This window comes from Magallana gigas, chromosome 7 (genome assembly GCF_963853765.1).
Source record: "Magallana gigas chromosome 7, xbMagGiga1.1, whole genome shotgun sequence".
NCBI lineage: Eukaryota > Metazoa > Mollusca > Bivalvia > Ostreida > Ostreidae > Magallana > Magallana gigas.
This window is the reverse complement of record NC_088859.1, coordinates 22,496,109-22,509,640: the sequence shown is the minus strand read 5'-3', so window position 1 is coordinate 22,509,640 and position 13,532 is coordinate 22,496,109. Positions and strand designations below refer to the sequence as shown.

The 13,532-nt window shown below is 33.9% G+C and overlaps 1 protein-coding gene across 1 annotated transcript in view; it reads right to left on the bottom strand.

The window, feature by feature from the left end:
• LOC136270180 (uncharacterized) overlaps positions 1-13,532 on the bottom strand; it is a 41,175-nt gene that overhangs the window by 15,128 nt on the left and 12,515 nt on the right. Inside the window, exons 5-7 of the mRNA XM_066066928.1 lie at positions 11,298-11,395; positions 7,808-7,924; positions 2,279-2,395 (exon numbers count right to left, since the gene is read on the bottom strand). Coding sequence (XP_065923000.1) covers positions 2,279-2,395; positions 7,808-7,924; positions 11,298-11,395 — 332 coding nt within the window. The remainder of the gene's footprint in view (positions 1-2,278; positions 2,396-7,807; positions 7,925-11,297; positions 11,396-13,532) is intronic.

Below are 13,532 nucleotides of genomic sequence, written 5' to 3'. Positions count from 1 at the left end.
AGAGCCAAGATCATATTGCTCCGTAAAGAATGTTTTTGCTGTGTATGTCTAACAAAACAAGCATTCTGAGAGTATTGCATAAGCAATACACGTCCCCTACCGGTTTGTATTATTCTATGAAAGGTTCCAAGCACACAACTATTTCAGAGCTATTGTAAACGAGATGTCATGCTTTAATCAGAGATAAAAGAACAGAGGAAATTAAAACTATAAAGTTGATATAGAAATTAAATAGGAAATAGGTAAAATAATACTCTTTATTTCATCTCCTGTAATTTCGCCAAGTCTATTCTGTATTCGCTGGTAAAAATTTGTGAAAACAATGCACTGTTATGCACAATATAATTTCTTACCGTCTTCTGTACCCCGAATCAAACGAAACAGTTAAACAGTCCAACCCGACAACGAACCCGATTGTAATAATACTACAAAAAAACCCTGCCGATTAAATTTACAACACAATGCTTGACACTATTTTATAGAATTTATTTGTTTGTTAGAAATGATAAAAGGAATGGTACAGGAAAAGGAATGGTACAAGTAACGCACGATATTATTACTGACTACATACTGACCTCGTTTATTCAGGTACACACCGAACCCGATAACGAACCCGAACATTAAAAAATTGGAATATAAAAAATTAATTTTCTCGAAAATATGTCAATCAGACGCTACAAAAGTGTAAACTTGATCTGTAGTTTGACATTTTAAAGCTGTTCAGCAAGTTTCATATTATTCCTCAAATGCATAAAGAAAAAAAGTGTGGAAAACTGAAGTGGGACAGACAGACGGACTGACGGACGGACAGACAGACGGACGGACGGACTGACGGACGCAGAGGAAAGCTAAAGTCCCCTCCGGTGAAACCGGTAGGGGACTAATAAATAAATATAAATAACTAACACCAATTATAGCAAGAAGCGGTTAAATTCAGGTATATTACTTCATTCCTGTTTTCCACACCTTTTGTCCCAATGACCCAATTTTGTTTTCCAAACGCCTTTAACGATATGAGCATGACTATCCCATACTGACAAAACACATTATGATTCAATGTGCTTTAAAGCAAGAAGAATCCCATATATGCATGATAGTTTTATCATTTGAAGGAAAAATTGATTTGTGTTTCCCTACACCTGTTCATTTTACCATCTACAACATACTGTAAATTCCTAATTAACTGCGAGGAATTATTATCCGCGTAAAACCGCAAGAAGCCCGTCTCGCGAATTCTGAAACCTCGCTGTATCGCGGGAAGAATAAAAATACTGTGACGGTCGGGTTCCGCATTGCCTGTACTGTTTAATAATATGATGATGTATCATGTACAATATCATATCATACAATATTTCATTTCATATGTGTGGTGTAGTCTTCTGAACAGTGTATCCATTTAATTTAGTGTTTGAGCTCTAAAAAATTATTTAGAGATAAAAATACTGTGACGGTCGGGTTCCGCATTGCCTGTACTGTTTAATAATATGATGATGTATCATGTACAATATCATATCATACAATATTTCATTTCATATGTGTGGTGTAGTCTTCTGAACAGTGTATCCATTTAATTTAGTGTTTGAGCTCTAAAAAATTATTTAGAGATATAAAATTATTTCAGGGTTTATTTCAGTAAAATCTTACATTAATTATCTCTGTAATGATGTACTAAAATCTATTGCGCAAGGTCACAATAACTGCATAACACAAAGTAGCATCAACAATTAATCTTTGAAAACAAGAGACGTTTCCCTTGGAAACAACTGCGAAGAAAATGAACGGAAACTACATGTAATTGAAATTTTTCTAAGTCCAAGGCATATAACTCTGTCAAAAAATGCTTGAACGCACCTAAAATCAACTTGACCTAGATATTATTATGATAAAGCTGTAAAACCAAATTTCATTTCAACATGTGCATCAAATAATACAAAATCATATCGTTTTATGTAATGTTTTACAATATCATATCATATGATCAAAATATGATATATCAATAATCACATCTATCAAGCAAGTTTGAGTGAGGACAAGGATTTCTCAGCATCCTTTGTGATAGAGATCAGTCTATGTGTCTGAAGCTAGCCTAATGTTTCAAACACAATGTTACATTAACCACAAAAGTTGGTCAGGAGGTCTAAAGGTCAATGCCCACACCAAGGGAGATAGCGTAAGCTTCCCCTGGCTTTGTTTTAGTGAGTTTAAAATAAATATAAATGAAAAGAACACTGCGCTGAATATTATGAAATTAGAAATTAAATCTGAATTCAATACTTACATGCATTGGTGTTGATATTTTTTGCAGTGTTTCCAGGATCCTTTTAGCAGAGGTTGTTGAGGAACGATTTCTTGCCTTTGCCTTAATCTTTTGCCGTACTACATAGGGTACACGGTTCTGTGCAAAAAAATTGAGAATCAAGACAGAATAGTTTCCGCACATACATGTATAATACATGTAAAAATAAGGAGTAATCAAAAATAAATATCTTAAATTAGTATGTGTACTATTGGTCTTGCTTTTAAACTCTCTGAAACTGTATCACACGTATATATGCATGAGCAAATTTAATGGGCTGCTGCATTTAAAAGAGCTTACATTTTCTTTTGTTAAGAGATACAGAAAATGTTTAGGCCATTCCAAGTTTCTTCTATGTTTAGCGTCCCTGAACTTATTGGTTTTGAAGCACTAAGTTCACAGTCAGACAATTTTCCGTGAACATTAGGCCATCGTGAATATTGAGCTGTGCATTCAACATCTCCGTGTAGGCCACCATTACAGATGCATGTGTGCTTGAGCGGGGCCTACGTTACCACTTGTTTATCGTAATCATAGTATATTTAAAATTCCTAAAAAATAGCACACATGAGTATTGTGTTAATTTAATAGAATTATTATCATAATTAAACATATACATTGCTGAAATTTCAGTAGGTAGATAAATGACGTACCATATTTTTGGGAAATTAGGTCGATACTTTTTTCCCCTGACATGTGGACCTCACCCTATTCATCGCTTCACCCAATTTATGTTTTTGGGGTTTTTTTGGTTGGAATTTTGCAAAAATTTATGCAACACTTCAATAAAATCATGAGTGTTTACTATAATACTGCTTGAATTTCTGTGTAAAATTCGTATGGATTTTAATCAATATACTGTAGTAATTTATCATTTAAACAAAATTAAATGTAAATAGATTTATTTCTTCTTACATTTCTTACTTAGATCACTGACTGAATCATTAAATGCTGTCATGCATTTTGATCGTGTGCTTACGATAAACAGGAAATCGATTTCGCGCGGTAAAAGTAAAATGAGAACCGTACAAAGGAAATATCGTCAGGTAGAAATAAAAAAAAAAACAATTTGTTTTCATAATAGAATACATGAACAAGTTTTTTTCTGTATATTCAACATAAAACTTTCGATGAAATTTTAGCCAGGTGTGTCTGAAATCAGTCTGGGTAGCGCTGACTTTGTTTATACACAGTTGAACTCTCGGCACGTGCTACTCATGCCTGCAGGCTTCAATAAGATCAGAGGTTGACTCGTGTGTATATACACAGTAAAAAGTCACACAGAGACACAGGGTGGCATGTGCTACCGTTGTCATGCCTCAAGGCTAGGTAACTATCCCCCGGTTAACACCAGTTTGTACACATGGCAGGGAAGTAATAAAAAACGATCTTAAATTAAAACCGGTGTCATATAATATTTTGAACCCCGCGATATATTGAACCCAGGTTCAAAATATCGCTGCGATATATTGAACCCCCCCATAAAATATTGAACCCAGGTTCAATATTTTATGGCCGCGATATTTTGAACCCCCCTCTATTTTTCATTGGTATTAGAGAGGGGGTTCAAAATATCATGGTTGCAATATATTGAACCCCTACCTTTTTCCAATTCCCATTCGATAGGGGGTTCAAAATATTATGGTTGCGATATTTTGAACCCCCCTCTATTTTTCATTGCTATTGGAGAGGGGGTTCAAAATATTATGGCCACGATATTATGAACCCCCCTCTATTTTTCATTGGTATTGGAGAGGGGGGTTCAAAATATTATGGCTGCAATATAATGAACCCCCTACCTTTTTTCCAATTCCCATTGGATAGGGGGTTCAAAATATTATGGCCGCGATATTTTGAACCCCCCTCTATTTTTCATTGCTATTGAAGAGGGGGTTCAAAATATTATGGCCATGATATTTTGAACCCCCTACCTTTTTCCAATTCCCATTGGAAAGGGGGTTCAAAATATTATGGCTGCGATATTTTGAACCCCCTCTATTTTTCATTGCTATTGGAGAGGTGGTTTAAAACATTATGGCCGCGATATTTTCAACCCCCTACCTTTTTGCAATTCCCATTGGAGAGGGGGTTCAAAATATTATGGCTGCGATATATTGAACCCCCCCTCTATTTTTCATTGCTATTGGAGAGGGGGTTCAAAATATTATGGCTGCGATATTTTGAATCCCCTACCTTTTTCCAATTCCCATTGGAGAGGGGGTTCAAAATATTATGGCTGCGATATATTGAAACCCCCTCTATTTTTCATTGCTATTGGAGAGGGGGTTCAAAATATTATGGCCGCGATATTTTGAACCCCCTCCCCAATAGCAAAAAAAAATAGAGGGGGATTCAAAATATCGCGGCCATAATATTTTGAACCCCCTCTCCAATGGGAATTGGAAAAAGGTAGGGGGTTCAAAATATCGCAGCCATAATATTTTGAACCCCCTCTCCAAAGGAAATTGGAAACAGTAGGGGGTTCAAAATATCGCAGCCATAATATTTTGAACCCCCTCTCCAATGGGAATTGGAAATAGATAGGGGGTTCAAAATATCACAGCCATAATATTTTGAACCCCCTCTCCAATGGGAATTGGAAACAATAATATTTTGAACCACCTATCCAATAGCAAAAAAAAATAGAGGGGGGTTCAATATATCGCAGCCATAATATTTTGAACCCCCTCTTCAATAGCAATGAAAAATAGAGGGGGGTTCAAAATATCGCGGCCATAATATTTTAAACCCCCTATCCAATGGGAATTGGAAAAAGGTAGGGGGTTCAATATATCGCAGCCATAATATTTTGAACTCCCTCTCCAATGGGAATTGGAAATAGGTAGGGGGTTCAAAATATCGCAGCCATAATATTTTGAACTCCCTCTCCAATGGGAATTGGAAATAGGTAGGGGGTTCAATATATTGCAGCCATAATATTTTGAACCCCCTCTCCAATGGGAATTGGAAATAGGTAGGGGGTTCAATATATCGCAGCCATAATATTTTGAACCCCCTCTCCAATAGCAATAAAAAAAGGAGGGGGGTTCAATATATCGCAGCCATAATATTTTGAACCCCCTCTCCAAAGGAAATTGGAAAAAGGAAGGGGGTTCAATATATCGCGGCCATAATATTTTGAACCCCTTCTCCAAGAGCAATGAAAATTCGAGAGGGTTTCAAAATATCGCAGCCATAATATTTTGAACCCGGGGTTCAATATTTTATGGTGGGGTTCAATATATCGCAGCGATATTTTGAACCCGGGTTCATAATATCGCATAATATATTGAACCCGGGTTCAATATTTCGCGGTATCAAAATATAATTTATGACACCGGCCGTACTGAATTATTTGGTTTGAAAATTTTGACGCAATTTCAGACATTTTCTTACGATGTTTTCAAGAAATGCATTTTATTTCCCTTTTGTTTAAAACTGTGAAATAAGATTAAAGGCTACTATATGATAACGTTATTGGGTTAAACCATTTATTCATTAGAACTAGCGGTAATTTTTCGACCAATTCTTCAAAGTCGACCTATTTATACTTTTTTCATTTTATGGCTAAAAACGGCCTCCTTCGCCCAATAAACCATATCGACCTAATTTCCAAAAAATACGGTAAATGAAACGATAGACGTTACATTTCACCAAACCATGTCATTTTGCCCAGCAAACAAGCAGTACCGCAGTTACCGTAAAGGGGTTAATTACATTTGACACAAACATGTTTTATTATTGTCATAGCACTTAACGTCAATAAGGCTTTAATTTTACGTAATTCAAAAGAAAATAATGTAAATTACATGATGCAGGTTCATCACTCACTTAAAGTCAGGATTTACTTTTCTAGGATAAGAAATCGATTATCAGTGAAATTAAAAACACCATGAAAGGTACTTACACATGAAAATTTGAAATTTTAGACAAGTGGAATTAAAGCATTTACAGTATTCGATTAACCGCTATCAGATTTAGAGGTACCCCCAAAGACCATGATTTGAACAAATATAATATTCTACACTATCTGAGGATGCTTCCAAAGAAGTTTCAGCTTTACTGGCTAAATGGTTTTTTAGAAGAAAGTTTTTGAAAAATATCAACAAATTTTAGAAAAGCTCACTTGAGCTTTCAGTTCAGGTAAGCTAAAGAATTGCAATCCACAAAAATTGGCCCCAACAAATTCAGATGATTCAACAGAAGTACTCTATCAGGAAAACTATGCTGATCTTTTCTAAGATTTAATACATTTTTACTATATTGTCATATTGGCCCCACCTTAGAGCCTGAACCCCTGACCCAGGGGTCATGAATTTCACAATTTTAGTAGAGGGCCTCATGGACATTATAACCACGCATTTAGTTTTTAAAAAATATATATGGGAGTAGAGAAGAAGATTTTCTAAGATTTAATTTATTTTAACTATATGGCCATATTGGCCCCACCCTATAGCCTGAACCCCTGACCCAGGGGTCATGAATTTCACAATTTTGGTAGAGGGCCTCATGGACATCATTACCAGGTATTTAGTTTTTTAACAAATGTATATGGTAGTAGTAGAGAAGAAGATATTCTAAGATTTAATACATTTTCACTATATGGCCATATTGGTCCCACCCTAGAGCCTGAACCCCTGATCAAGGGGGCATGAATTTCACAATTTTGGTAGAGGGCTTCATGGACATCATAACTATGCAACCAGCTTTTTCCTCACATTTCCTCACGTGGGAGTAGAGAAGAAGATTTTTGAAAATTTGGCTTTTTTTCTGCATATTTGGCCCCACATGTGGTGCCCCGGGGTGGTAGAGCCATGAATTTCACAATTTAGATTCCTCTTACCATAGAGATGCCTCACACCAAAAATAGTAACAATCTGCCTTGTAGTTTTTTAGAAGTTAAAAATGTAAAATTGTTAACGCACGACACATGTGACCTAAAAATGACATCATTAAGTTTACCTTTTCCTGCCATTTTCACATAAAACAGCTTGTTTTGAAGCAGTTTTTCTTTAAGGAAACATTGAGTGACTGCTTGAACAAACAAAATATTTTCACCAAAAGATGTATCTCCCCAGTGCGCATAAGTGACAAAAAGTTTGTTCTTGTTCAAACAGTCGCTCTATATTTCCCATTTGAAAAAAAGATGGGAAAAATGTCAATTTTCACTGTTTTTGATTGAATCATAAAAATAGTGTCACTTCTGATGTCATATACTGCCAGTGAGTGCATATAAATCACATAAATAGGTGAAAAACATATTTTATGTCAACTCTTTTATAAAATAACACAACAAAATAATGAATCACTTTAAAAATAGTGAATTATGGGGGCCAAATTTGACTAATATCATATACAGTTCCTTCCTATCTTGAAAACTGGGGGAAGAGTTATCCATACAATAGGTGTACCATTTTGCCACCTGCAAACCCGCCCGTCATTTTCATCATTTCAATAACCAGATTTTTTCTTTAAGGAACCTCGTTAACAAAAAACACAAACTAAACAAACCAAATTTGGAGCAGAACTATTCAATCTTGATTTCTGAGACAAAGCTCCCCCGAATCTTGTTTTCCCACTGTAAAAAGGTGACAAGTGAGATCTTCCACAATTTGCACTCAATCTTCTCTGAAAGAAAAGGAAAGATAGCAAGTTATACATTTGTGTCTTATATTTTTTGTAAATTCATCTCAGTACCTCAAACCAAATGTTACAGGTTTATACAATGTAAGCTGCACTCCTCCACTATGTTCCAAGAGTAATATGTTCATTTAATGTGCAATGTCAATTTTTGTGTAAAGAATTTAGGCCAACAAAATTAAATTAAAGTATTGGTTTTAAGGCCAAACAATTCAAAATATAATGCAGCATGCAGGTATCTTATTTTCATAAAAAGATTTGCAAAGGAGAATAATTCAATATCCATATCAATATCCATATTTTAACTTAAAATTGAATTATTCCCCTTTTCAATATTCTAATACAATTAATCAATGTTACATTTTTTTTTAATTTTATATCATATACTGCAATGCCTGAGAATCAAAACATTATTTTTCTTCATAAAAAAACAAAGACAGCAGTTTAATGATTAAATGATACATGTCATTTTTAATTCATTAAATTTAACAGAAGAGCTAAATATAGCAGTCCGAACAAGAGGCCCATAGGCCACATCACTCACCTGAGCAACAATCGCCTTAATAGAGTCACCTTTATGGAGTCAAACACAAAATATCTTAACAATGTAGTAGAATTCTGTATATAAGTATTTTAAAAATTGTGACCAGATATTCTAAGGTAAAACATTGAGACCCTTTTGAAACAAGATGATTTAAGGTCAAGATCTAGTAAATGAAAAGTGCCTACAGGTTTATGAAATTTAAGATATAAATTCGTTCAATGATGCTTCATAACTATAACTTTGTTTGACAGGGTGTACTGGGGCTAAAATTTTTGGGAAACAATGAAATATCATGTTTTAAACCGTCATTTTCAGTGAAATATGAAGAAATAAAGAACAAATTTCGGAGTTTTGTCCATTTTTGACTAATAAATTTATGTCTAGAATGCCTACAGTCTCCCCCAAAATGGAATTAAACAATCTCTTGACCTCATCTTCAAAATGAATATAGGTATCGGGATTATTTCATTTTATTTTTTTTTTTTTAGAATATTATATTATATGATAGTATTTTGTATCATTTAATACAAAAGTGTATCATATCATACAATACTTTATTATAAAAAAATAAATGTTATATCCTTTAACAATATACACTTCTATCAAGCAAGTTTGAGAGGGATAGATTTTTTTTTAGCATCCTTGATAATGGAGATCAAGCTGTGTATCTCAAGATACCTCTGCAATTAATTGATTTACATTACAGGTAAATCAAACATACAAGTTTGAAATAGTACTATTATCTATTAAAAATGTGACATGTTCCAAAAAAACTAAACCTCCTCGAACTGGAACCTATGGTTCTGATTCAGCATCCTTGTCTGAGGAGACCATCAGATAAGACGCACCATCCATGCAAGTTTCGTGAAGTTAGGACCAGTAATAACTAAGATATAATCATCAAAGATTACCTGCTCCAAAACTTTAACCTGCTCAAAAACCTTAACCTCATTCAGCATCCAATACCTATAGCTCAGATTTAGCATTCAAGCCTGTCAAGTGCATCAGTATCATCAGACTCACCATCCATGCAAGTTTGGTGAAGTTAGGACCAGTAAAAAACTAAGATATACAGAACAGGCAAAATGGATCCCGTATTGGCCTGCGTTATCACTACAGTATTTTCATCATTCCCACAATACACCATCGCGGTTTTTGATTGCGGCACTGATAGCGACTGCGATGACATCACAACGGTGTGATTTACCAATAGTCCTGCTATTTGTTGTTGTTAATTACTTATACTGTACATTACAGACAATGAGGGTCCCATAAAACCACTTGAAATCTGCGACTTCAGATTTATTGATTATTTTTTACTTGTAAATGTGGAGCAATTTCATCTTCTCATTTTATAATGGCATTGCGCCGTAAACTGTAAATGTATACATATGTCAAAAAATGTGAAATGAACAGGTGTCAGGAATCAACATAACAAATATTGTTTTCCTTTGAGTTTGAATAATATTATTATCATACACAGGGCCTACATAAAGTTGTTGTTTTTGCATTTGCATTTTGCATACAAGTAATATACCATACATTAAAGTTCATGAGAATTATTTAGAATTTTTTTCCGTTGAAAATTGACCCTCTAATTTGGCCCCACCCTACCCTGTATATCATGATTTTGACAAGCTTGAATCTATACATTCAAGTTTCAGATTTTCTAGCCAATTAATTGGTTTTTGAAAAGACAATATTTAAAAGATACCAACAAATTTTCTACAATTCTCAATTCTCTCCACTCAAAGAAGGCATGGCCCTTCATTTATAGAAACTTGAATCCCCTTCACCTAAGGCTGTTTTGTGCAAAGTTTGGTTGAAAATGTAAAATGTCTACAGACAGACAAATAAACAGATGGACAGACAGCAGAAATAATAACATTGTAGTTTTATCAATACCATGCAGATATACATTAATACTGTACAGGTACATAAATACCGCACAGATATATCAATACTGTACAGTTACAGTAATACTGTACAGGATACATCAATACTACACATATAATATCAATAAAGTATAGATACATCAATACTGTACAGATACATCTACACTGTACAGATACATCAATACTGTACAGATACAACTACACTGTACAGATACATCAATACTGTACAGAAACATCTACACTGTACAGATACATCTACACCGTACAGATACATCAATACTGTACAGATACATCAATGCTGTACAGATACAACTACACTGTACAGATACATCAATACTGTACAGATACATCTACACTGTACAGATACATCAATACTGTACAGAAACATCTACACTGTACAGATACATCTACACCGTACAGATACATCAATACTGTACAGATACATCAATGCTGTACAGATACAACTACACTGTACAGATACATCAATACTGTACAGATACATCTACACTGTATAGATACATCAATACTGTACAGAAACATCTACACTGTACAGATACATCTACACCGTACAGATACATCAATACTGTACAGATACATCAATACTGTACAGATACAACTACACTGTACAGATACATCAATACTGTACAGATACATCTACACTGTACAGATACATCAATACTGTACAGATACATCTACACTGTACAGATACATCAATACTGTACAGATACATCTACACTGTACAGATACATCAATACTGTACAGAAACATCTACACTGTACAGATACATCAATACTGTACAGAAACATCTACACTGTACAGATACATCAATACTGTACAGACACATCAATACTGCAGATTTTATTACTGTACAGATACATTAATATCGCATTTTGCTAAAATCTCATTTGTATAAATCATTTACCTCATATGGCAAACTAAACATTGTTATATCGAATCCTGGATTGTTTGAAAATGGAACTTTTTTTATTACACTGCCTTTTTCGGAAGTATCTTGAGATTCTACAAGAGTAAAAGAACTACTATTAAATGTGTATCAATGTTTCAAAATTCAAAGAGCTTCTGAACAATAGTTACTTTTATTGAAATCAATTAAAAGATACTTCTTAGCAGTAAATAGACAATACTATAGTTTTACTTACGGTGGCTCTATACACCCACAGTTAATTCCAATTTTCAATAGAAGACCACAATACATATACTTATCAAATATTAAAATGATGTTAGGGATACTGTAGGTATTTTTAAAGAATTTTTTAATGTTTTTTTGTAAAATATTTTTTTAAAAGATAGCTATTAACAAATTGAGAGAATTTTTTTTGTCATATGATGGATATTTCCACCGGACACATAAAAAAATATAACACTTCTTAACATTCAAAAATGTTATTGTTGCAATCTTTTTTAGTATTTCCCCAAAACATAATTTTTCATATTTTCTTACTCTGTTGACAAATCATCTGAAAAAGTTGCTTGATGTTATAAGAAAATGTATTTCAATAAATGTGACCAAAAAAAATTGAATGAAAATAATTGCAAATAAACACAAAAAATATATCAAATTTTATCTGGTGTGAAAGTTCCTCAGGAAAGAGTAATCCTTCCTAAGTCCCAAGCCCAAACACCTTGGGGACTTTTCATTTCTGAGTTGAAGAAAATTTCCTAAATACCATGTTGGAATAATAAATACATAAATATTTCATTATAGGCCTATATAAGTGAATATATTCGCTTTAATGCAAAACTAAGTCAAATAAATAAAGGGGAAATTAACTAATAGGATTTATGTATCCCAACCTGAGAGAAATTCAAAGCCACCCTCCCATCCCCTTAAGGTGGTAAGGAACATCTGTCAATATTAATGTGGATTAAAGTATATTATAATTGAAATACTTTCACCGGTTTAGAATTTTCTTTCACAGTGTTCAACCAAAAAATATGTTTTATAAGATTTGGAAAATTAAAAATTTTATTGTCCTCAACGGGATTCGAACTCATGACCTCCAGATTTATAGTAAACCCACTACCCCGCTCCGCTACACTGTAAAATGTCGGTGATGGGAGAGAAACTAGTATTTTAAAAACTATACATGATTTTATTGTTTATTTCGATAAATAATACGACACCACGAGAAGGTGTCACATACCACATTACTTGTTAAGTAATGAATTTTCCAGTTAAAATAAATCTATTCATTTAACAAATTTTCAATTTTTAAAAGAGTGGTCCCCATATAATTCGGAAAACTTCATCAATGCGCGTAGCACATTGATGAAAAAGTTTTCCGGTCAATTTTTTCTTTGATACGTCGATCAATAGAAAAATTATTATCTTCATGTCTTATCATTTAATAAAACATTTTCAAATAAAAAAAATGTGAAGTGTCATTGATCAAAAATGTAAATAATGTAAATGAAGCGGCGCGTATGAATACAAAACAACAACAGCAACAATATTCAAAATGGATGCGCCTTCAGCTGATGCAGAGCTATTGAGCTGAATTTAACGGATTAAACACAAATAGTGAGTTAAAATCTGAACCGGCTGAATTAAAAACGAAAGAAAAATGCATGCGATAGCTTGTGATATTATTCACTGTGCAGAAAAACTCGTAATAAAACTAGTTTTCATGTGAGATCACTGGAATATGCAACTGGACATAACCATCCAAGGAAAGGGGATCGTGGATGAAAATAGCTGATATGTCAACAAAGAATAGTATGTGTAAGCGACTTTTGTAAACGTTGTGGTAACTAGATAGCCAGTGATGTACTTATATGGTATATCTGCCGCTTGGAATGCGCCGAAGGAGTTGATGCATTACTCATAGCTTTTCTTTACGACGCTTATTCTGATGACCGATCATGTACGTGTGTAAATTTAAAAATGATCGTTACCAAATTTGAACAGCAGTGTTACCGTGAAAGTTTATAGGCCTATATGTTCGTTATGATATTCCTGGAAAAGGACCAGCCAGCCTCGCTGTAAATGTTGATTGATCTCAAGCAGACAAAATCGTGAGAAGACGCTTAATTTTCTATTTCGTGAATCAAATAATGTGTTTTGTTTATTTTTGAAGGTTAAACTTTCAAGTTTTATATTCACAATGTTGCATTTTGTTTGCTGACAATAAAACAG